Raw genomic sequence first — 25,818 nt, forward strand, 5'->3', positions numbered from 1 at the left:
TATTGAACCACCAGCTTTCATGTGTTCTGGGCAAGGACCTTAAATTATTATTATTTTTTTTACATGGCACATATTGCAATTTGACTTTCTTCTCCAACACTGTGTTTTCTGCATTATTTAAACCAAACTGAGCATGTTTCATTATTTATTTGAGACTAAATATATTTTATTAATGTATTATATTAAGTTAAAATAAAAGTGTTCATTCAGTATTGTTGTAATTGTCAGTATTACAAATAAATATTTAAAAAAAAATATATATATATATATATAAAAAAAGGCTGATTAGTCGGCATTGGCTTTTTTTGGTCTTCCAATAAATCGGTATCGGAGTTGAAAAATCATAATCGGTTGACCTCTACTACAGATGCCTATAGAATGTGTGAATAGACCATGTGATGCACTTCGTCCACTCCTGTCAGCGCTTGTCCTTCCAAGCTTTGCCATTTGAATGAACAGGTGCAGACAGAGCACATTGACTGTTCTCAAGTGTTTTCAACGTTCTGTCTGTGAGGTTCAGCAGTGGTTCAAGCCATCCAAAAACTATGTTTAAAACGACTTTTGCGTGTGCGTGTTTGCTTTGTTACCTGGTCCAGTTTATTCTGATGGCAGGGGAAGGAGAAAGTGAAGCCGAGGGGCAAGGAAGCTCCTTTCATACCCATGTACTCCAGGAAGTCAGCGATGCAGTGCACTATGTGGTCAAACAGCTGACAGAGAACAGACCGAGAGAGATGTGTCAAATGACCAATACAGTGGACTGGGACTGTGACATAACAGACATTGAGACAGACATTTCTGGTTTACCTCCTCTCCAGTGCCCTGCATAGCCTCCTGGGGGATGGCGTAGATCTTGTTGTGCATCTCCACGCTGCGTCTCTTCCCGCCCCGCACGCGAACCAGCAGAACTCGGAAGTTGGTCCCACCCAGGTCAAGGGCCAAGAAGTCACCGTGCTCTGATAAGTTCAATGAGTCAGACAATCGGGAAGGTAGCTAAGCAAGCGCGATAACATTTAACTTAACACATATATATATATTTTTTTTTACATTTAGCAGCTTGAGAGTTATGGTGCCTTGTTAAAGAACGGAAGTAGGTGTTCACATCCTGGCAGACTTTTTTGTCAGCCCTGAATTTCCAACCGGTAACCCTCTGATTGCTGGCTGACCACCCACCCACACATCCCAGGTACAGGTGGACTGTTCCTAAGTGAAATTGGTGTATTGATTTGGTAAATTCTTAATTACATGCAACAGCTTACAGTTTCCTACTCCTCAGTCTCCTGCTATCTATAGTCCTTCCAAGGACATCTGTCTATTTTCCAGGATGTTCAATCAAGGGCTTTCTGAAATTCTAAAACTTAAGAATTTTCAAGGCCCATGGTGGGTACCCTTCAATCTCCTCCCAGACACACACATTCCTCCCATCTCCCTCCCCTCTGACCTTCTAATCCAATGTTTTTTGAGAATGAGCCGAGAGGACACGAGGAACTGCAATTGAGATTCTTCCGCAGATACCACCCCTTCCTATGCTGAACCTATATACCTGTGCCGTCAGGGGTGGAGCGGACGTAGGTGGGCAGCATCTTGACGGTGGCCTGGTCATGACTCTCCTTGGCCAGGCCCCTGTTAATCTCCTCTCCCATCCTCCTCTTCACCTCCAGCAGCTGCTCCCGGCTCAGACGCAGGGTGTCCAGGATACGCTGCCGCTCAGCATGTTGGGTAGCCAGCCGGTACGCCACCGCCGTCACCATGGCCGCCCCCTTCCCGCTGCCGTCCTCTGAGCGCAGAAAACGCACGTCGCAGTCCGGCACCAGCCGCCGCACCATCTTGTGGAGCCGCCGCGCAAACCTGGGCGAGGAGAGGCACAACTTTACTTTTAATAAGCTTATAAAAATGTTAAAAGGTTTAATTAGCTATTAGTAAACTAAATACAATTTGTTCATGTTTCTTATTAGTGAATACATGTGTATAAACCATTCCTTACTTGGTCTTGTAAATTCAATTGGCACTTGAGATTTAAGGGTCATTTCCATTGCAATTCCCCTCATCCAGTGTAATTTATACAGAATAAAAATATAAAAACGCAACATGCAGCAATTTCAAAGACTTTACTGGAGTTACAGTTCATATGAGGAAATCAGTCAGTCAATTGAAATCAATCCATTAGGTTCTAATCTATGGATTTCACATGACTGGTAATACAGATATGCAGCTGTTGGCCAGAGACAACAAAAAACTTTTTATTTTATTTTATTTTTTTAATTTAAGGGCCACACAATAGGCCTCAGGATTTCATCACTGTATTTCTGTGCATTCAAATTGCCATTGATAAAATGCAATTGTGTTCGCTGTCTGTAGCTTATGCCTGCACATACCATAACCCCTCACTACCATGGGGCACTCCGTTCACAACGTTGACATCAGCAAACCGCTTGCCCACACGACGCCATACACATGGTCTGTGATTGTGAAGCCGGTTGGACATAGTGCCACATTTTCCTAAAATGATGTTGGAGGTGGCTTATGGTAGAGAAATACATTCATGAGGTCCTACTCCAAACGGGCGGCGGTTCGTGTGCAAAATATATGATTACTGTGTGAGTAGTTTCTAAATGTACCAAAGTACTCTCTCTCTCATAACAAGCTGCAATATTGTGTCAGTCTGCTAGGGACCTGTTTCTAATGAATTAAGTGTGTATGTTTATCCTGTGTTATCATTTAGTTAGCTAGTAAACAAATAATTAAACCAATTTGTGTAGTACTGAATCATAAGGATGGGGTTTTGCAGATGCAGGAGGTTACGACTGTTCAGAATGATGATATGTTTTTATGATTAATGAGTTGACCCTTTATGGATATAATAGGTAGGGACCTTTAGAGTTTAATTTGGGAGATGATTAAAGTTAAATAAAAAATAAAAAAATAAACGCTCTCGTGGTGCCCCAATTCCGAATGAGTTAATTGTTGCATGATTAATTTAAAAATAAAATTGGTAACAATTAAACATCGTTAGTTGATTAGATAAATAACAGTCAGATTAATGAAAGTAAAGTCACAACAATAGTTTATTCTAGGAAAATTCCTATACTTCACAGTGAGTCATGGCTCTGGTGTGAAACTCAAGAGTTGTAGATGGAGTGTCAAATTGAGTGAATACATTTGAATGAAATGTGACATTGTGCAATTGCATTTCATTTTTGATGTGGTGAAAGGACTGGAGTAGTAGTGTATTTGAGCCTTGCGCTGCTTAAGATCTATAGTGTCCACAAGGGATAGAGGATATGAGGGAAATGGTAGCACTTGATTTGAAGGTCTTATTTTACATGGCGTAGAATCTTAAATTTGACCAGTTTCTCACAACAGGAAAATAATCCTGCAGAAACAGGAAATCTGAATTAGTGTGAATTATAATTAATAAACATTTTTGTTGGGATGGATACATTTTTGTAAGGGGAAATCAAGTCAAGTGGAAATTACAAAGCCTTTCTAAACGAATACACTAAAAGTTTGCTGCAGGAAATGTCCTGAAACAACAGGGTGATCAAATTAAAATCCAACATCTGTAGAACAGGATGAACTGAAAGCCAACCACATTCTTGACTGGCATTTGAGATGAGGGTCAGTTCCACTGTAATTACACTGTGCAATCTAGTTTAGTTCATTCTAATGCCATAGAAGAGCACTTATTCTATACTTCAGTGAGTAGTAACCAGGAGTGGTGTGTCACAGAGAAGATGTAGATTACCTGAGTATCAAGTACAACACTTCATCTGTTCTATCCTGAATTGGCGGGAGCCACAATGACAATGTCATTGATCCCCACTCTGTTAGAGATAACCCCAGAGTACAGCATCTCAAAGCTCACACACACACACTTGGGCTAAAACACATGCGACGCACAAAGACAGCTCCACTCACTGTGGGTGGTTCTTGTAGACAGAGCCGTCCACTCCTATGGTTGTCCTCAGCCTCTCCGCAGCCTTGTTGTCTCTGATCTGTCTTAACACAGCGGCCAGGGTGGCAGCACACAGGTGGGCGGCCCGCGTCGACACCACCTGACACACCCTCTGAGTGGCCACACAGTCCTCCCCAGAGGGGTCCAGGCCCAGCCCCCTCAGCACCTTCTCCGCACTCACCAGACCCTCCTGGTCTCTGTCAGAAAGAGAGCCCCACCTCAGTTACATACTGGCTTAAAAAAGTATAACATTAGGTTTGGTACTTGCTCTTCATTATCATCATCATCAGCATCATCACACTCATTATCATCATATTCATCATCAGCAGCATCATATTCATGATCATCATCATTAGCAGCAGCATCATATTCATGATCATCAACCAAGTTATATCAAGATACAAGACGGAGTCAAAGAAAGAGCCATGTCATCTATTATTTTATACTTTGATTAAATAGGCCCACAGTCAAACACATATATTGTACACTCATACTACTGACTTGTCGTTTTCGATGGCGGAGACGAAGCTGGTCTGGAAGTGTCCTGTGGTGAGGAGGTCAGGAGTGGTGTGACCCTTGAACACCAGGTCCTCCTTGGCCATCTTTACCAGGATCAGACGCACCAGCTCCCCCATGTACATCCCACTGATCATCTTCTCAAACCTACACACGCACACACAGGCACGCAAATCCTGTCATGATTACTTGGTTGGTACAGGCGAGCACATCAGCGGTGGAGCTCGAATGATTGCTCTCGGTCTCATGGAAATAGTTTGTGTTTAGCTGTACTAGTTGGTTGTTCAATCTTGTTTCTACCGATGTAATTCATATGGAAAACAGCCCAAGCTGCTGCTATAGCTTGCTAAATAGCTAGTCTGTCTGGCCAGAACAGTTGTTTGGTGGTATATTTGGCCTGACTTGCGTAGTGTCAACTTCAGCTGTCACTTTCACTAGCTAGCCATGCAGACAACCAGCTAACTAGCTGCCAAAATGGAGATCAGAGTAATGTTGTGTTTATCTGTTAGGCTTAGGTTATGGTTTGTCATGTTTGCTAGGTACAGATATTCACTGTCATCCTAAAATTTGACACCTTAGCTGTCGTGTTAGGGTAGAAGTCTGCACAGTGGAGTTCATATGATATCGATTTGCAGTGATATTTGTTTGCATAGCCGGCTAACAAGTTGCTTGTTTTGTCCTGTTTCTACCGATGCTATTCATTTGGAAACTGTCCCAGCTTTGTAACTAATTGAATCTGTAAACAGTTCTGCCACATACTTTGACTTCTTACCATCTATTTAAAGTAATCTGACCATGGGTCTTCAAGTGTGAGTACCCTATATAGCCTTTATGGTTATAATCTAACCCCGCTGGTCATCCATGACCATATTAAGTGTGTATGCTTAGTGGGACCATCAGTTGTTTTTCAACAGGACAATGACCCAACACACCTCCAGGCTGTGTAAGGGCTATTTGACCAAGGAGGTGATGGAGTGCTGCATCAGATGACCTGGCCTCCACAATCACCCGATCTCAACCCAATTGAGAGGGTTTGGGATGAGTTGGACCGCAGAGTGAAGGAAATGCAGTGCTCAGCATATGTGGGAACTCCTTCAAGATTGTTGGAAAAGCATTCCAGGTGAAGCTGGTTGAGAGAATGCCAAGAGTTTGCAAAGCTGTCATCAAGGCAAAGGGTGGCTACTTTGAAGAATCTCAAATATATTTTGATTTGTTTAACACTTTTTTGGTTACTACACGATTCCATAATGTGTTAATTCATATTTTTGATGTCTTCACTATAATCTATAATGAAAAACCCTTGAATGAGTAGGTGTGTCCAAACTTTTGACTGGTACTGTATGCACACCATGAACTGCTGTCTCTTATACACATCTAGATGTGTATAAGAGACAGGTCATTGACAGGAGTGAGGGAAGTAATTGGGAGAGCCATGGCTCAGCACCAGAAGGCAGGGAGGAGTTGGAGATGATTGGAGGGATAGAGCGAGGATAAAGAGGGGAATGGAGGGAGAGGGGAATGGAGGGAGAGGGCAAGAGGAGGAGTGTGAAAAGGAATAGGGAGGAGAAAGTAGAGTGAAGAGGGAGGAGTGGCAGACAAGAGAATTTCCCCAAACTACTTCACCCATGGCAAGCCCTCTCAGTGGATGAAGCTATGATACAACTTGACAGTAGACTACTGTGGAAGCAGCATAGGCCCCCCAAAAAACAGTAAAGTGGGGGGTAAAATATTGTGTCTCTGACTCCTTGACTGGCTACTGCCTAGCTTTCAGTGTGTACATAGGTCGGGGGGGAATCAAGCAATTTAACTTGGCTTAGCCTGCAGAGTTGTCATGGAGCGCATGAGCTCTCTCGTCACAACACCATGTCTATGCTGATGACAACTTTTCAGCCATACCTCTGGTGAGATATCTTCTTGATGTCGACATACTTTTGTGGCACAGTGAGGCCCAATAGAAAGAATTTACCCAAGGCCATAATGAAGGCAAGCTCCTGTTAGGGTTCGTTCCTTACGTCCTTCTTTGTCAATCATTGGTGAAATTAGCATTATGACAATATTTTTTATTAAATAATTCAAAAACCTTTATTAATGCAATTGCAGACAGAAGTTGACAAACAGGAACATAGCACGCATGTTTCTGAGTAAATTCTGCCCCAAACAAAAGGTCTCAAGTTGTTTTATTAAACCAAAGTCCTTACCTTTTTACTCCTGAGACCAAAACCCTGCATCCATGGCTATACAAACAGAGTTTCAGTGTTTATCTAAAAGCTAGGCAATATATGTCCCCTCCCCAAAGTTGATTTATTGTGGAATGTCTGAGTAGTCTCTTATCTCCCACACTCCCCTGCAGAGTTCTGTCTTAGTCACACATTGAGTGAGTGAATGAGAAAACAACTGCGGAACAATTCTAAAACCATATAATGAATATATATATTGTTCATCTGTAGTCTAGGACCCTATAAATGTAAGGAGGGAGGGGTCTTATAACCCCTCCCCTTCTATTAATATAACATCAGCATAATCAATTATTCTAATACATCAAACATTTGTACAGCCCCAAATCATGACCGCTAGGTGAATCCTGACACTCCATACAGGTTAGAGTCTGAAACGGTATGCAGATAATCTTAAAGTGTGCTACTGTAGGGACAAACGAGATGTGTACTTTCTATGTCCTAACAGCTCAGGGAATGACACCATAAAACCAGTATCAAAACATGGGCAGAACGTACTCATGCGATCCAGAGCTGGTCCTGGATTCAAATTTTTTAAAAATGGGCCGGGTTGACCAGGAATTCCATGTAGAATAAGAACACCTCCTCCCAGCTGCCCACTGCACTGAGGCAAGGAAACACTGTCACCACTGATAAATCTACGATAATCGAGAATTTCAATAAGCATTTTTCTACAGCTGGCTACGCTTTCCACCTGGCTACCCCTACCCCGGTCAGCAGCCCTGCACCCCCCACAGCAACTTGCCCAAGCCTCCCCCATTTCTCCTTCACCCAAATCCAGATAGCTGATGTTCTGAAAGAGCTGCAAAATCTGGAACCTACAAATCAGCTGGGCTAGACAATCTGGACCATCTCTTTGTAAAATTTGCCGCCACAATTGCTGCAACCCCTATTACTAGCCCGTTCAACCTCTTTCGTATCGTCTGAGATCCCTAAAGATTGGAAAGCTGCTGCGGTCATCCCCTTCTTCAAAGGGGGAGACACTCTAGACCCAAACAGTTACAGACCTATATCTATCCTACCCTACCTTTCTAAAGTATTCGAAAGCCAAGTTAACAAACAGAACACCGACCATTTCAAATCCCACCGTACCATCTCCGCTATGCAATCTGGTTTCCGAGCTGGTCATGGGTGCACCTCAGCCACGCTCAAGGTCCTAAACGATATAACCGCCATCGATAAAAAACAATACTGTGCAGCCGTCTTCATCGATCTGGCCAAGGCTTTCGACTGTCAATCACCGCATTCTTATCGGCAGACTCAACAGCCTTGGTGTCTCAAACGACTGCCTCGCCTGGTTGACCAACTACTTCTCTGATAGAGTTCAGTGTAGAGGCCGATTAATTAGGGCCGATTTCAAGTTTTCATAACAATCGGAAATCGGTAATTTTGGATGCCGATTTTGGCGTTTTTTTTGTTGTTGTACACCTTCATTTAACTAGGCAAGTCAGTTAAGAACACATTCTTATTTTCAATGACGGCCTAGGAACGGTGGGTTAACTGCCTTGTTCAGGGGCAAAACGACAGATTTTTACCTCGTCAGCTCAGGGATTCAATCTTGCAACCTTACGGTTACTCATTCCTGTCTCCTTCGGCCTCCCTTCACATTAGAGTCATCAGACTAAGTTCTATTGACTGTTGACATCTAGTGGAAGCCGTAGGAAGTAAAAACCCATCAATATCTCTGTATTTTCAATGAGAGCTTGGTTGAAAATCTGGCACCCCCAGAATATATCCAAACAGGAAGTGGAACTTCTCAGGTTTTTGCCTGCCATATGAGTTCTGTTATACTCACAGACATAATTCAAATGGTTTTAGAAACTTCAGTGTGTTTTCTATCCAATACTAATAATAATATGCATATATTAGCAACTATGACATAGGAGCAGGCCGTTTACTCTGGGCACCTCTGTGCACCTTTCATCCAAGCTACTCAATACGGCCCCTTCAGCCATAAGAAGTTAACTAGTCCAACGCTCCAACCACCTGCCTCACGAGGAGCCCACCTGTTACGCGAATGCAGTAAGAAGCCAAGGTAAGTTGCTAGCTAGCATTAAACTTATCTTATAAAAAACAATCAATCATAATCACTAGTTATAACTACACATGGTTGATGATAGTTTATCTAGCGTGTCCTGCGTTGCATATAATCGATGCAGTGCGCATTCGTGAAAAAGGACTGTCGTTGCTCCAACGTGTACCTAACCATAAACATCAATGCCTTAAAATCAATACACAGAAGTATATATTTTTAAACCTGCATATTTAGCTAAAAGAAATCCAGGTTAGCAGGCAATATTAACCAGGTGAAATTGTGTCACTTCTCTTGCGTTCATTGCACGCAGAGTCAGTGTATATGCAACAGTTTGGGCCGCCTAATTTGCCAGAATTTTACGTAATTATTACATAACATTGAAGGTTGTGCAATGTAACAGGAATATTTAGACTTATGGATGTCACCCGTAAGATAAAATACGGAACGGTTCCTTATTTCACTGAAAGAATAAATGTTTTGTTTTTGAGATGATAGTTTCCGGATTCGACCATATTAATGACCTAAGGCTCGTATTTCTGTGTGTTATTATGTTATAACTAAGTCTATGATTTGAAAGAGCAGTCTGACTGAGCGGTGGTAGGCAGCAGCAGGCTCGTAAGCATTCATTCAAACAGCACTTTTGTGCGTTTTGCCAGCAGCTCTTCGCAATGCTTCAAGCATTGCGCTGTTTATGACTTCAAGCCTATCAACTCCCGAGATTAGGCTGGTGTAACCGATGTGAAATGGCTAGCTAGTTAGCGGGGTGCGCGCTAATAGCATTTCAAACGTCACTCGCTCTGAGACTTGGAGTAGTTATTCCCCTTGCTCTGCATGGGTAACGCGCTGCTTCGAGGGTGGCTGTTGTCGATGTGTTCCTGGTTCGAGCCCAGGTAGGAGCGAGGAGAGGGATGGAAGCTATACTGTTACACTGGCAATACTAAAGTGCCTATAAGAACATCCAATAGTCAAAGGTATATGAAATACAAATGGTATAGAGAGAAATAGTCCTTTAGTTCCTATAATAACTACAACCTAAAACTTCTTACCTGGGAATATTGAAGACTCATGTTAAAAGGAACCACAGGCTTTCATATGTTCTCATGTTCTGAGCAAGGAACTTAAACGTTAGCTTTCTTACATGGCACATATTGCACTTTTACTTTCTTCTCCAACCCTTTGTTTTTGCATTATTTAAACCAAATTGAACATGTTTCATTATTTATTTGAGGCTAAATTGATTTTATTGATGTATTATATTAAGTTAAAATAAGTGTTCATTCAGTATTGTTGTAATTGTCATTATTACAAATATATATATATATATTTAAAAAACAAAAAAAACGGCAGATTAATCGGTATCAGCGTTTTTGGTCCTCCAATAATCGGTATCGGTGTTGAAAAATGATAATCGGTCGACCTCTAGTTCAGTGTGTCAAATCGGACGGCATGTTGTCCGGACCTCTGGCAGTCTGTGTGTGTGCCACATGTTTAAATTCTCGGGCGGACTCTTTTCTCTGTATACATCAATGATGTCGCTCTTGCTGCTGGCGATTCTCTGATCCACCTCTACGCAGACGACACCATTCTGTATACTTCTGGCTAGAGGGCGACCAATTATGATTTTTCAATGCCGATACCGATAATTTGAGGCCCAAAAAAAGACGATACCGATTACTTGGCCGATTTTTATATATATTTGTAATAATGACAATTACAACAATACTGAATGAACAATGAACACTTATTTTAACTTAATATAATACATAAATAAAATCAATTTAGTCTCAAATAAATAATGAAACATGCTCAATTTGGTTTAAATAACGCAAAAACACAGTGTTGAAGAAGTAAAAGAGCAATATGTGCCATGTAAAAAAGCAACGTTTAAGTTCCTTGCTCAGAACATATGAAAGCTGGTGGTTCAATATTCCCAGTTCTTCAATATTCCCAGTTAAGAAGTTAAGTTGTAGTTATTATAGGAATTATGACACGTCGACTATTTCTCTCTATACCATTTGTATTTCATATACCTTTGACTATTTGATGTTCTAATAGGCACTATAGTATTGCCAGCTTAATCTCAGGAGTTGATAGGCGTGAAGTCATAAACAGCTCTACAAATCAAGCATTGCTAAGAGCTGCTGGCAAACGCAGTAAAGTTTGAATGAATGCTTACGAGCCTGCTGCTGCATACCACCGCTCAGTCAGACTGCTCTATGAAATATCAAATCAGACTTAATTATAATAAACACAGAAATACGAGCCTTAGGTCATTAATATGGTCATCTCCGGAAACTATTATTTCGAAAACAAAACGTTTATTCTTTCAGTGAAATACGGAACCGTTACGTATTTTATCGAACAGGTGGCAACCAAGTCTAAATATTGCTGTTACATTGCACAACCTTCAATGTTATGTCATAATTATGTAAAATTCTGGCAAATTAGTTCGCAACGAGCCAGGCGGCCCAAACTGTTGCACATACCCTGACTCTGCATGCAATGAACGCAAGAGAAGGGACAATTTCCCTAGTTAATATTGCCTGCTAACATGAATTTCTTTTAACAAAATATGCAGGTTCAAAAATATACTTCTGTGTATTGATTTTAAGAAAGGAATTGATGTTGATGGTTGGGTACATCCGTGCAACGATTGTGCTTTTATCGCGAATGCGCTGTTGTTAAATCATCCCCCGTTTGGTGAAGTTGGTTGTGATTCGATGATAAATTAACAGGCACCACATTGATTATATGGAACGCAGGACAAGCTAGTTAAACTAGTAATATCATCAACCATGTGTAGTTAACTAGTGATTATGTGACGATTTATTTTTATTTTTATAAGTTTAATGCTAGCTAGCAACTTACCGTGGCTCCTTGCTGCACTCGCGTAACAGGTGGTCAGCCTGCCACGCAGTTTCCTCGTGGAATGCAATCGGCCATAATCGGCGTCCAAAAATGGCGATTGTTATGAAAACTTGAAATCGGCCCTAATTCTTTTTTTAAAAGGCCCTGCCGATTAGTCGGTGGACCTCCACTTCTGGTCCTTCTGTGGACAGTGTTAACAAACCTCCAGACGAGCTTCAATGCCATATACAACACTCCTTCCGTGGCCTCCAACTTCTCTTCAATGCATGCAAAACTAAATGCATGCTCTTCAACTAATCGCTGCCCGCACCCGCCCCCTGTCTAGAATCACTACTCTGGACGGTTCTGACTTAGAATATGTGGACATCTACAAATACCTAGGTGTCTGGTTAGACTGTAAACTCTCTTTCCAGACTCACATTAAGCATTCCCAATCCAAAATCGGCTTCTTATTTCGCAACAAAACATTCTTCACTCATGCTGCCAAACATACCCTCATAAAACGGACTATCCTACCGATCCTTGACTTCGGCAATGTCATTTACAAAATAGCCTCCAACACTCCACTCAGGAAATTGCATGTAGTCTATCACAGTGCCATCCGTTTTGTCACCAAAGCCCCATATACTACCCACCACTGCGACCTGTATGCTCTTGTTGGCTGGCCCTCGCTTCATATTCATCGCCAAACCCACTGGCTCCAGGTCATCTATAAGTCTTTGCTAGGTAAAGCCCCGCCTTAGCTCACTGGTCACCATAGTAGCACCCACCCGTAGCACACGCTCCAGCAGGTCTATTTCACTGGTCATCCCCAAAGCTAACTCCTCCATTGGCCACCTTTCCTTCCAGTTCTCTGCTGCCAATGACTGGAACAAATTGCAAAAAATATATATATTTTTTAAATAAATAAATCACTAAAGCTGGAGTCATATCTCCCTCTCTAACGTTAAGCATCAGCTGTCAGAGCAGCTTACCGATCATTGCACCGGTACAAAGCCCACCCCTACTACCTCATCCCCATATTGTTTTTTGTTTTTTTGCTCCTTTGCACCCCAGTATCTCTACTTGCACATTAATCTTCTGCACATCTATCACTCCAGTGTTTAATTGCTAAATTGTAATTATTTCACCACTATGGCCTATTTATTGCCTTACCTCCCTAATCTTACTACATTTGCACACACTGTATATAGATTTTTCTATTGTGTCATTGACTGTACGTTTGTTTATCCCATGTGTAACTGATGTTTGTTTCACACTGCTTTGCTTCATCTTGGCCAGGTCACAGTTGTAAATGAGAACTTGTTCTCAACTGGCCTACCTGGTTAAATAAAAGGTGAAATAAAAAAATAAAACATCAACCAGCTCAGGAGCTACTAGAATGTTGGACGGACAGGCAGGAAAATGGTGGAAGTATGTGTTGAGGGATGCTCAAAATTTCTATTATTAATGCTTACATTGTGTGGGGACCCTGCAAAGACCCCTTCGCAGAAACTGCAGGCACTTGTCCCTGAAGGCATTCAAAATGCAAATTGCACATTGGCTTTGTGATGGATACAGCGGCAGGAAGCGAAGAGCCAAGAGTGTGGCACCAGGGGGTGTGGACCGAGTTGTAACTCATAATTTGAAAGCAGGACAAAATTATGAGAGGGCGCAGGAGAGGGTGTGTGGTGTGCATCCGGAGTGGACGCAGGGCAAAGAGTGGGAGAGTGGGTTTTGAAATCATTTCTGAATAGTGTCCGCCGGTCAACTTTTTGATACATTTTTGAATATGTATACGTAAATAATATTTCTAAGTATAATATATTATAGTTTGTACATTTGGTCAAATTTACTACAATTTAAATACTCAAGTTCCTTGTTGTGTTGAATGTTAGTTTTTTTTATAGTGAGTGTCTGTACACAATGGGAGACAAAATTTGTGTTATTCCTATTGAAATGAATGTGGTATCATACTAAAGATGAGGTAACTTGTCATTTCTTTTTTGTTTTTGAGCTATGTCTGTTTGAAATGTGAGAAAATTAGTTGAAAATCCTCAGTAATCTACAGCATTATTCTAGAATTCTACCGGGGTCCAAAGAGTTAACAAGGTCAAAATTACAGTTTCAACAACAAGCCGGACCTACATGGCAGCTGGAGGTTGATATCTTTTCCAGGTGGCATTGGGCAATAGACAAAGAGGACTAGCGTAATAGACAGTATAGTAGAAGTAGAGGGCGGGCCATGCATCTGCCCTCTCACTCACAGCTGTTTGCCGGGGTTGAGGGAGCCGGCGTCGATCTCCCGGTCGAAGTCTGTACGGAGGTCATCCATAGCGCCGTCGTCACCGAACGCCCCCCACTCCATGTTGACACACATCCTCCCCTCGTCCCCCTCCACCAGCTCCAGGTGACGCATCTCCTCCATGTAGCAGGCGTTAGTGCCGGTACCTAGGGGGGCAGCGACAGACAACATACTGTTGGCAACAGGGACATAAGGACTGACTAATCTGATGACAAAGAAAATTAACCTCTGGAGCGCATATGTGGATATTGACTCATCAACAATCACGCTTCAAAATCTAATTAAGGTTTAGATTTGTACAGAGGTTTCAACGCTAAGCCTTTCTTACACCAAAAGCACAATTGAACATGTCGCAATAAACCCACAGTAGGTGTATTATTTACATACTGATTATACTCCCCTCCATATGTATTTGAACAGTGGACATTTTGTTTCATATGAGGCGAAAGTACAGAATGTCAGCTTTTATGTGAGGGTACTTTCATACATATACAACAATATAAATGCAACATGTTAAGTGTTGGTTTCATGAGATTAAATAAAAGATCTCAGAAATGTTCCATACACACAAAAAACGTATCTCTCTCAAATTGTGTGGACAAATTTGGTTACATCCTTGTCAGAGAGCATTTCTCCTTTGCCAAGATAATCCATCCACCTGACAGGTGTGGCATATCAAGAAGCTGATTAAACAGCATGATCTAAACAGCATAATCATTAAAGCCGCACCTTGTGCTTGGAACAATGAAAGGCCACTCTAAAATGTGTAGTTTTGCCAAGCAACACAATGACACAGATGTTTTGAGGGACCGTGCAATTGGCATGCTGACTGCTGGAATTTCCATCAGAGCTGTTACCAGAGATTTTAATGTTAATGTTTCTACCAGAAGCTGTGTAAAACATTTTTGAGAATTTGGCGTTATATACAACCGGCCTCAACCACAGACCACATGTATGTCGTGGGCGAGCGGTTTGCGGATGTCATCGTTGTGTTGGTGGTGGGGTCATGGTATGGGCAGGGTTAAGCTATGGACAATGAACACAATTGCATTTTATCTATGACAATTTTAATGCACAGAGATACTGTGACAAGATCCTGAGGCCCATTGTCATGTCATTCAACCGCTGCATTTACCTCATGTTTCAGCATGATAATGCATGGCCCCATGTTGCAAGGATCTGCACACAATTCATGGAAGCTGAATATGGCCCAGGTCATCCATGGCCTGCACACTCACTAGATGTCACCCATTGAACGTTTGGATGCTCTAGATCGACGTTCCCGCCAATATCCAGCTACTTCGCACAGCCATTGAAGAGGAGTGGGACAACATTCCACAGGCCACAATCAACAGCCTGATCAACTCTATGTGAAAGAGATCCCGCACTGCATGAGGCAAATGATGGTCACTCTGATCCGCACCTCTACTTTTTTTAAGGCATCTGTAATCGACAGATGCATATCTGTAATCCCAGTCATGCGAAATCCATAGATTAGGGTTTAATGAATCCATTTTAAATTGGACTGATTTCCTTCTATGAACTGTAACTCAGTAAAATGTGAAATTGTTGCATTTATATTTCTGTTCAGTGTATGCTTTACTGTTTAGAAATGAAAGCACTTTATCTAATCCCCCATGTGAAGAAGTCACTTTAGTGTATTAATGTAGTCAAAAGTTTAATATTTGGTCCCATATTCCTAGCATGCAATGACAACATCAAGCTTATGAGACTACAAACTCATTGGATGCTTTTGCTGTTTGTTTTGGTTGTGTTTCGGGTGTTTTGCCCAATAGGAAGTCAATAATGAATTGTGTCATTTTGGAGTAACTTTTATTGTAAGAATAGAAGATGTTTCTGAACACACCTACATTCATATGGATGCTACCATGATTATAACCCCCCCCCCCCCCCCCCCCCGAAATGCTAACCTCCCCTGTTATGTGTAATGGTAAGAGGTTAGCATGTTTTGTTGTAGCCTCTACCCTCCTTCCTCATCATTATTCATGATTTTCCTAATCATGGCATTATCAGGATTCATTTAGACGTGTTTAGAAACATCTTATCTACTCATTTAGAAAGACAGACAATTACTCCAGTCGCCATTCAGTTACTATTAGGAAAAACACAAAACACAACAAAAACAAACTGCAAATGCACCCAACGAGTTTGTAGAGTCACAAGCTTTATGTAGTCATTTCGTGCATTAATACTGTAAAAGTGAATTTGTCCAAATACTTCACATGGGGGCGACTGGATATATAAATAATATAATAGCCATTTCACAGAAGCGACTTACAGTCATGCGTGCATACATTTTTTACGTATGGGGGGGGGGGGGGGGGTCGCATAACTCAAACCCACTATCCTGGCATCGCAAGAGTCATGTGCTACTAACTGAGCGACAGAGGACTTTCATTTCTAAACAGTAAAACATATGTATGAAAATACCCTCAAATGAAAGGGTTTACATCCCTGTTAGTGAGCATTTCTCCTTTGCCAAGATAATCCATCCACATTATATACTGTTGCCTCATGAAATATTTGATCTGAAACCCAAAATTCTGAAGAAAAATAAATAAATAAATGTGCTTCACTGTCCAAATACATATGGAGGAGAGTGCATGTATGGACTGTATTCACACAATGGAGGCCTCTCAGCAAATACATTTTCATAAACATCAAAACATTGTGAAAGTGAGCACCAAGAGATCCTATAATAATTCAGTGTTCTAGATGTAATTCTATGGTGAGGAAATCGGGAGCCAGAACATTGGAAGTCAGTCCTATTGATTGTGTACGGAATGCATTCATGATGAAATGCAATCCGTAGAAAATCCAACTAATCCCCATATGTGTTAGGATGGAGAGGGACTCACCGACAATGAGGCCTATTTCACAGTGATGGTCGTCGTATCCACAAGTCATCATTGTGCCCACAGTGTCGTTGATTACGGCCACAATGTCAATGTCAAAGTCCTTAGGAAAGATAGAAACATGTCGTAATTAACAAGTGACTTCCTTGGCCAGCCGGCGGTGACAAACCATTACGCATGATGCAACTCCTATGAGAAACAAGTCAAGATGCAGGGTGTGATCAGGGCCCGTATTCAGAAAGCGTCTCAGAGTAGTAGTGCTGTTCTAGGATCAGGTCCCTTCTGTCCATGTCATCTTATTCATTATGATCTAAAAGGCTAAACTGATCCTAAAAATCAGCAGTCCTACTCCGATGTTATAAGCAGCCAATATAATCTGTTTTATATTTTGGGGGGGGCTTCCTAGTCTCCCTTCCACCTCATTTAAACACTTGATTTACTTAACAAAAAGGTATCTCTCAAGAGTTTCGCTTCATACATTAATGAAGAAAAGTTACAAGTGCAACAGAATAGGTCCGGACCCTGTCCAGCACTGGGCGCGAATCAGCGACTCTCTAATACCAACAACACCGTCACAAAGCAGCATTAACGTTCCATAGCCCTTGCAGAGCAGGGGAAAACAAGCCTCTGCCCTGAATTGACACTGAAATCTAAATGAAATCGGTGGCACAACATGTTGTCAAAGCAACAAAATGTGAACCTCTGGGTTGCATTTGAGAGTGAGCAGCTAGCTAGTTCAGCCCAGAGGTCTCTAACAGAGCTGGTCCTTCTGCTACATGCTGGGAAAGCAGCTGTGTTTCAGCAAATATCGCTTAAGAATGCAACAACTTGTGTTAGTTTCGGAATCCATGGCTGACAGTACACAATATAATGATGACCTATTCAAATATAATTTGGTGCTTTTCTTGGAAGGACGAAAACACAGTAATTCCACTATAGATCAGGGCAGCGGTCAGGACAAGAGCAAAGCACAAGAAAACACGCCAATCCTATTTTTCCCGCCAAGCATAGTGTAGACTAAGCAAGACATGTGAACGGTGCATGCCCTGCATTCAGCAAGCGACTAGTTCATCAGAGAAACAACAAATAAACAGAAATGTATACTGAATAGCTTTGCTGACAAATAGCACTCTCTGCATCTCTAGGGCCTCAAACAGCCCTCTATACACTCCAGGTGCATTCCCATAATTTTTCATGTACATTTCCATAATATTCTCCAAAATGTTACTGTAAATGTACATTCCCATCACACACACACCCCCCCACCCCCCACACACACACACAATTCCCACAATTTCCTTACAGTATTGAGTGTTTACCAAGGATACTTGAGACCAGCCCATTTAATGCCCCTTCATGTATGACTAAGCAGACTGGCTCTGAACAACAGCTTTTTTCACACATCCAGACTTTTGTATACAAGGAAAAAAAGAAAAGTTATGCACATCCAAATAAACATTATAAAGAATGAGTGTTGTATTGTAAGCTCCCACTGTGGTTTATTGTGAGGCACACAAAACAGATTACATCAATAAAGCGGGCTACCACTACTTGTTTTGAATACACCCTCAGGAGAACTACTGTAAAGTTCAATATGAAAAGTTAAACTTAATGGTCGCATACAGAAATGGGTAAAAACATTTATGGATTTTTCTTTGTGAAAACAGCAAGCATGGGAACAGACAAACTCAAGTTCTGAGTGTAATGTGGTTCCCCTGCCTGTTGTTATTAAATATATAATTTTTTTAATCACACAGAAGAACAATGGGTTATTTGCCTATTGTGTTATAAAAATCTATATAATTTATTGGATTTATTATACATTTGTGTGCGTGCATCTCTTATTGGGACCGGTTTTAGTCACCAATGAATAACTTCTAAATCCCCAAGTGGGTTGAGTGCGATGGTATCTTTCTAAACTTGAATAAACACTGTTTCAGTTAGCCATAATAGTGCTGGTCTGACGCCTTCATGCGATACTTTCCGCTTAACCTTAGTGGGTGGGTCAAATGATTTGTGTAGCACACACCATCTGGAAAGCTCCTAGAAGAAACATGATGTGGCAAGTTAGTAGGCACAGAGTGCTGCTACTGCAATGGCTACTCAGTGCATAACCATGGCCTATTAACTTTCTATTGACTCACCCCTCTCTTTTTGATGGCTTTCCTCAGAAGGCTGACCACGTCTCTCCCTTCCACCCCGTGTGACTTGAAGCCCTTGGTCCATGACACCAGAATACTCTGCATGAAGACGCACACAAATGGCCACACACACAGGCAATGAAAACTTCTGGAGCATTCTGAAATCAGTGACTTTTTTCCCTTTAACTTTCCAATGCGGTCTTCAAGTGGTCACCCTTCTTATTCCTCACCTCATCCAGTTTGGTCTGCTGGCAGGGGAAGGAGAAGGTAAAGCCCAGAGGAAGCTTCTGATTCTTTATTCCCAGCTTTTCCAGGAAGTTAGCTAGACACTCAGCAATGTGGTCGAAGAGCTTAGGGAGAAACAGAGGGGTGTTCTGTGTTAACATACAGCAGCAAACTGGTCAATGTGCTAGAAAACCCTTCAGCTCATTGATTGGTTATTTTTCCAACCCCAATATTATTCTGTTGTGTTTATTACATTTGTTTTATTTGATGACATTTCATTCCAAGTCAACTCATCTCTATAGAGCTGCTGTCTATGCGCTGACAAAAATCACTATTTTAGTAGTTCTTCAAAAGTAAATAAAGGCCTACTTTTATCAATGCTGAATACCAACTATCAATTGTCTTAGATTATGTATTTTCTGGTAGAGAGTCTTCTGTTTGAAACACTCCAGTCAATGTTGAATGAGGACCCTTGCATTCTCTCAACCAGCTTCACCTGGATTTATTTTCCAACAGTCTTGAAGGAGTTTGCACATATACTGAGCGCTTATTGCTGCTTTTCCTTCACTCTGCAGTCCAACTCATCCCAAACCATCTCAATTGGGTCATGTCTTAAAGTAATGATAGACTTGCATTTATTTTCGCATCTTTGAACTGTTCTTGCCATAATATAGACTTAGTCTTTTACCAAATAGGGCTATCTTTTGTATAAAAATGAATGAGTAGAGGTGTCCAAACTTTTGACTGGTACTGTAGTTGATTTTATTTAAAAAATTGAATGGAAAAAACAGTTTAAAATGTTGACCAATCGAGAACATTTTTTGTCAGGGACATGGTCCACTCCACTCCCCCCACTCACCTCTGAGCCGCTGCCCCTCATCAGCTCCTCAGGAATGGCATAGATCTGGTTCTCCATCTCCACCTTCTGCTTCCCATTGTCAGACACTTTCACCAGCAGGACCCGGAAGTTGGTCCCACCCAGATCTAGAGCCAGGAAGTCTCCCTTTTCTGGTGGAGAAAAAAAATGAGAAAAAAAACAAAAAAAACACTGAAGAAACATGTCTTCAGAAACATGTCTTTTTCACAACTTGCTGTAAAGCAATATAAAAAAAAAAGTTAACTCACACCACACAGTGGTAATTGCAATAGAGATGGTAAAGAATACAAATATATGCTACTAAAGACTTAAGTGGGAATGTGGTGTTTGTCTAGTTAAATATACTACAAGTCTTCCAAATAGCCTGTACCACAACTAGCCCTAATGGTATTTTTAATGAAATAGGGCTCTTTTATAAAAAGCGTGTGTGTCACTAACACAGCCTATCAAAGCTACATAGCTGCAAACAGATATGACCGCAAGCAGCAAGAATGTGATTGAAGCCAAGTCTCTCGAGCCAGATGACTTACAATTTTAGAAATACCGGCTTTCTGACATCGCTGCTTTTTCTGCTTATTGCCTTACCGTAAACATCCTCTTAACAACAACAGAGGAACTAGTAGCTCGCAAGATGGACATAACAGGTTGTTCTTAATGACTGCATTTAATTACTATTTTGTGAAGAGTCGTTTTAACACTAGTAGTATTTGAAACAAACCAGTGCCACGGTTATCTAGCATTTACAGTTTTGTATAATTTTCAATTTGTGATATCAGATACAGACATTTAGAACAAAGTAGGTGGGGTGAAGATGAGGCTAACCCTGCTTTCTTGCCTCCGCTCCAGCCCCTGGTTGCCCACCAGCCTGACAAGCCAGAGAGCCTGCTTGAGATGACACTGTCTGGAGCCGATCAAAGTTCCCCTGCATGTCCCCTGTCTAACAGCATGCCATCATCAGAAAGGTTTACACACAGCAGGGAAGGGAATACAGTGAAATGATAAGGAATGTCTACAGAAAGGCTTATGAAAACAATCCATGTTCAACAAGTAGTTGCACAGGTGGTTTAGCAAAAAACACCTATGCAACACTTAACACCTATAAATACATTTAAAAAAGTGACCCCCTCTCAGTTCTAGGTACAGTAGGTGTTAAAACAGTACCTGACTCAAGAGACCCCTGCAGTGGTAAAAACAAACAAACGAGGCTGCAATGGCTGCTGGTGTTTCTCTCTCTCTCCCTCCCTCTCAACAATACTAGCCAAATACGAGTCCCAAGAGCCCTCACCAGACATCGGCTTTGAAATGTAATGTCTGTTCTATTCATTCTAATTCTATGGTACCAAAATAGCTAAATATCTTTGAATGCCCCATTGAAGGTTTAAGTAACCCTAGTCTCTGGCTCTTCCCTCTCCCCCAAGGTAGCAAGCATGTGTTTGGGGCACAGTTGGATGTGTCTGGCACTATGGCTCCGTGTCTGGCGGAGCTGAAGACTAAGCTGGCCTCTCATCTGGGACCAGCTGCATCACAACACAGTCAGGTAAACTAATCCCTCCCTCCAGGGGTGAAAGTAAAGCGGTATGGCGTCCCGGCAAAATAAATAGTGGAGTACACCGTACCAGTAAAACATGAGCCCGTCACAATAATTAAAACAAAATGTCAAGAAAACTGTAGGCTACTACAGCATTTTGTATCATTATCGCATGTCAGAGGCATTAAACATTTGTGACTGGACTTACACTGGTGGTATAGCCTACACTCAAATGCAATAGGATTAGATTACAACAAATTTGGCCATGGCAGAGATGAGTGGCTGACACCGAGACGCTCGCGGACAACAGGTGACGCATAAATTCTAGTCTACACTTTGTGGTGTTGTGTGTAACAAACGGCTCTTTCTATTCAACACTGTTTGGAGCAGTGCTGGACTTGGACTGAAATAGGTGCTGGTACTTTTCAGCTAATATTCTATAAGAAGAACAAGCGCTCAAGCAGCAGAAACATTTTAAGTGTCGGTTGTCAGGTCAGGTGAGCTCCTGTCCAAGTCAAGCACTGGGGACTGCGAGTGGATGAACGTGCACGGGTAGCCTAGTAAAGGAGCCCTTTGAAGTGATTGACAAATCTGATGAAAAACATCATGGCTAGTTGTGTTTATGCCACAATAAAAAAGGTAATATATTTTTTAAAGTTAAATGACAAATCTTTACGACTAGGCCCAGAGAGCCTATTCAATTAATAGGGATTCTATATGTAACTATATGATTAGGCAGATAAAATGTTGGGGCACGGATATAGGAGGTCGTAGAATAAATTATTTCTAATTATGTTAGTCAATTGTTTCAAAGTGGAAAATTACAGACAGTTACTTCACGTTTCACGGAAGGTGATCATTTTTGTGCCTTTATTTAAAATGGGTAAGTCATTGAGATCACTTTCTCTTCTACAACAATCTGACCAAAAAGGAGCAATGAATCAAATGGCAAAGCAGACCAGTGATGTTGCAAACAGGTTCAATATGTACATACTACTACACCCATTTGGTGTGGTCATATCTAACCCCAGACCCCTGACTGTTTCCCAGGTTCGCTCTGCTGGCGTTTTCTAGGGGGTGAAGGCATAACGCTCAACACTGCAGGAACCCACAGAGGGGACGTTTCATGATGTGGTGCAGTAGGCGTGTCAGCTCGACACCAACACCCTGGAGGCCCTAGAGGTGAGCGTTTCAGTAATAATTGGCTGTGTCATGTTATAACCTCTGGGTAATAACTGGCTGTTGTACGTTGTGTATGCTCCTCAGACTGGATGAGAGTTTAGGAACAGTATGGGCCTGTACATGCTGTTCTAGTTACCTGGTTATGTCATGCTATAACCTCTGCTCCCCAGACTGGCTGTGGACCAGAGTGTTATACTGAATATCAGTGTTTTCCACAATTGCATAGAGTAGCCGGCCTCTGGTACATTCGAATGCCTTGATTACATCCGAAATTCACAGCGAAATTATTGAATAATGAAGTAAGATGGCGCAGACAGACATGGCAGCTCTGCTTCTAGCTCCTAAGCAACCATACAGTATTTTGCTTGTGTGTGTGTGTGTGTGTCATTTCTTACATTATTAGCACAGAACGTTTGTTTTATTACATACAGCCAGAAATAAGTTCTGGATAACTCACCAGCATTAAGAATCTCAAATATATTTTGATTTGTTTAACACTTTGGTAACTACATGACTCCATGTGCTATTACATTGTTTTGATGTCTACACTATTATTCTACAATGTAGAAAAATACATTTTTACTAAGAAAAACCCTTGAATGAGTATGTGTTCTAAAAAATCTTGACCGGTAGTGAGTGAGATAGATAAAATCAGCAAAAAAAGAAAGGTCCCTTTTTCAGGACCCGACCTTTCAAAGATAATTTGTAAAAATCCAAATAGCTTCACAGATCTTCATTTTAAAGGGTTTAAACACTGTTTCCCATGCTTGTTCAATGAACCATTCATGAACATGCACCTGTGTACCGGTCATTAAGACACTAACAGCTTATAGACTAGAGGCTGACGGATTATGATTTTTTAACGACGATACCGATTATTGGAGGACCAAAAAAAAGCCGGTACCGATTAAATCGGCCGATTTAGATAGATCTAGCTATCTATATAATGACAATTTCAACAATACTGAATGAACAATGAACACTTATTTTAACTTAATATAATACATAAATAAAATCAATTTAGTCTCAAATAATGAAACCTGTTCAATTTGGTTTAAATAATGCAAAAACACAGTGTTGGAGAAGAAAATAAAAGTGCAATATGTGCCATGTAAAAAAAGCAGTCTTTGTTAGGAAGAAATGGTTCTCACACAGTTTGCAACGAGCCAGGCGGCCCAAACCGCTGCATATACCCTGACTCTGCTTACACTGAACGCAAGAGAAGTGACAATTTCAGGCACCGCATTGATTATATGCAATGCAGGACAAGCTAGTTAAACTGGTAATATCGTCAACCATGTGTAGATAACTAGTGATTATGTTAAGATTGATTGTTTTTCATAAGATAGGTTTAATGCTAGCTAGCAACTAACCATGGCTCCTCGCTGTCTGCACTCGCGTAACAGGTGGTCAGCCTGCCACGCAGTCTCCTCGTGGATTGGAATATAATCAGCCATTCCGATTAATCGGTCGACCTCTACTACAGACGGTAGGCAATTAAGGCCACAGTTATGAAAACTTAGAGGACACTAAAGAGGACTTTCTACGGACTTTGAAATACACCAAATGAAAGATACCCAGGGTCCCTGCTCATCCGCGTGAACGACATGCTTAGGCATGCTGCAAGGAGGCATGAGGACTGCAGATGTCCTCGCAGTTGCAGACCACGTGTCACAACACCTGCACAGGATCGGTACATCCGAATATCACACCTGTGGGACAGGTACAGGATGGCAACAACAACTGCCCAAGTTACACGGACAGTGCTCAGACTGTCCGCAACAGGCTGAGAGGCTGGACTGGGGGCTTGTAGGTCTTGTGTAAGGCAGGTCCCCACCAGACATCACCGGCAACAATGTTGCCTATGGGCACAAACTCACCATCGCTAGACCAGACAGGATTGGCAAAAAGTGCTCTTCACTGAGGAGTCGCAGTTTTGTCTCACCAGGGGTGATGGTCGGATTCGCGTTTATCGTCGAAMGAATGAGCGTTACACCGAGGCCTGTACTCTGGAGCGGGATCAATTTGGAGGTGGAGGGTCCATCATGGTCTGGGGCGGTGTGTCATAGCATCATCGGACTGAGCTTGTTGTCATTGCAGGCAATCTCAACGCTGTCCGGTACAGGGAAGACATCCTCCTCCCTCAAGTGGCACCCTTCCTTCAGGATCATCCTGACATGACCCCCCAGCATGACAATGCCACCAGCCATACTGCTCGTTCTGTGCAGGACTTCCTGCAAGACAGGAATGTCAATGTTCTGCCATGGCCAGCGAAGAGCCCGGATCTCAATCCCATTGAGCACGTCTGGGACCTGTTGGATCGGAGGGTGAGGGCGAGGGCCATTCCCCCCAGAAATGTCCGGGAACTTGCAGGTGCCTTGGTGGAAGAGTGGGGTAACATCTCACAGCAAGAACTGAAAAATCTGGTGCAGTCCATGAGGATGAGATGCACTGCAGTACTTAATGCAGCTGGTGACCACACCAGATACACCAGACACTGACTTTTTTTTTTTTTTTTACCCCCCTTTGTTCAGCAACACATTATTCAATTTGTTAGTCACATGTCTGTCGAACTTATTCAGTTTATGTCTCAGTTGTTTAATCTTGTTATGTTCAAACAAATATTTACACATGTTAAGTTTGCTGAAAATAAACGCAGTTAACAGTGAGGACGTTTCTTTTTTTGCTGAGTTTAGAAGCACAAGCATTTCGCTACACTCGCAATAACATCTGCTAACCATGTGTATGTGACCAATAAAATTTGATTATCTTCTTCTTTTTTTTTGTCTCAAAAACTGTTTTTGTTTGTCATTATGGCGTAGTGTGTTGATTGATTAAATAGTTGTTTTTTTCTCATCAATTTTAACAAAGCTGTAACGTAACACAAATGTGGAAAAACTCAAGAGTTCTGAATACTTTCCGAATGCACTGTAGCCAAGTTAATATGAAGTGGAAAAAGTAACCTGCTGATTAGCCGGCAGCCAGCGCTAATGGGAAACACTGGAGTATGAGGAAAACACTGGAGTATGAGAATGGAGGTTGTGGGGGTGTTATAGTATGCAAATGCAGTGTTTAAATCAGAAAGATTTATTTGAAAATG

At 41.7% G+C, this 25,818-nt stretch overlaps 1 protein-coding gene across 1 annotated transcript in view; it reads right to left on the reverse strand.

The window, feature by feature from the left end:
- Positions 1-25,818, reverse strand: part of hk2 (hexokinase 2) — a 59,530-nt gene that overhangs the window by 9,511 nt on the left and 24,201 nt on the right. The window contains exons 3-12 of the mRNA XM_024001704.3: positions 19,991-20,139; positions 19,137-19,256; positions 18,910-19,005; positions 16,769-16,868; positions 13,852-14,035; positions 4,454-4,615; positions 3,916-4,149; positions 1,541-1,845; positions 805-953; positions 588-707 (exon numbers count right to left, since the gene is read on the reverse strand). Of these exons, the coding sequence (XP_023857472.1) occupies positions 588-707; positions 805-953; positions 1,541-1,845; positions 3,916-4,149; positions 4,454-4,615; positions 13,852-14,035; positions 16,769-16,868; positions 18,910-19,005; positions 19,137-19,256; positions 19,991-20,139 (1,619 nt within the window). The remainder of the gene's footprint in view (positions 1-587; positions 708-804; positions 954-1,540; positions 1,846-3,915; positions 4,150-4,453; positions 4,616-13,851; positions 14,036-16,768; positions 16,869-18,909; positions 19,006-19,136; positions 19,257-19,990; positions 20,140-25,818) is intronic.

This window comes from Salvelinus sp. IW2-2015, linkage group LG15 (assembly GCF_002910315.2).
Source record: "Salvelinus sp. IW2-2015 linkage group LG15, ASM291031v2, whole genome shotgun sequence".
In the NCBI taxonomy this organism is placed as follows: domain Eukaryota; kingdom Metazoa; phylum Chordata; class Actinopteri; order Salmoniformes; family Salmonidae; genus Salvelinus; species Salvelinus sp. IW2-2015.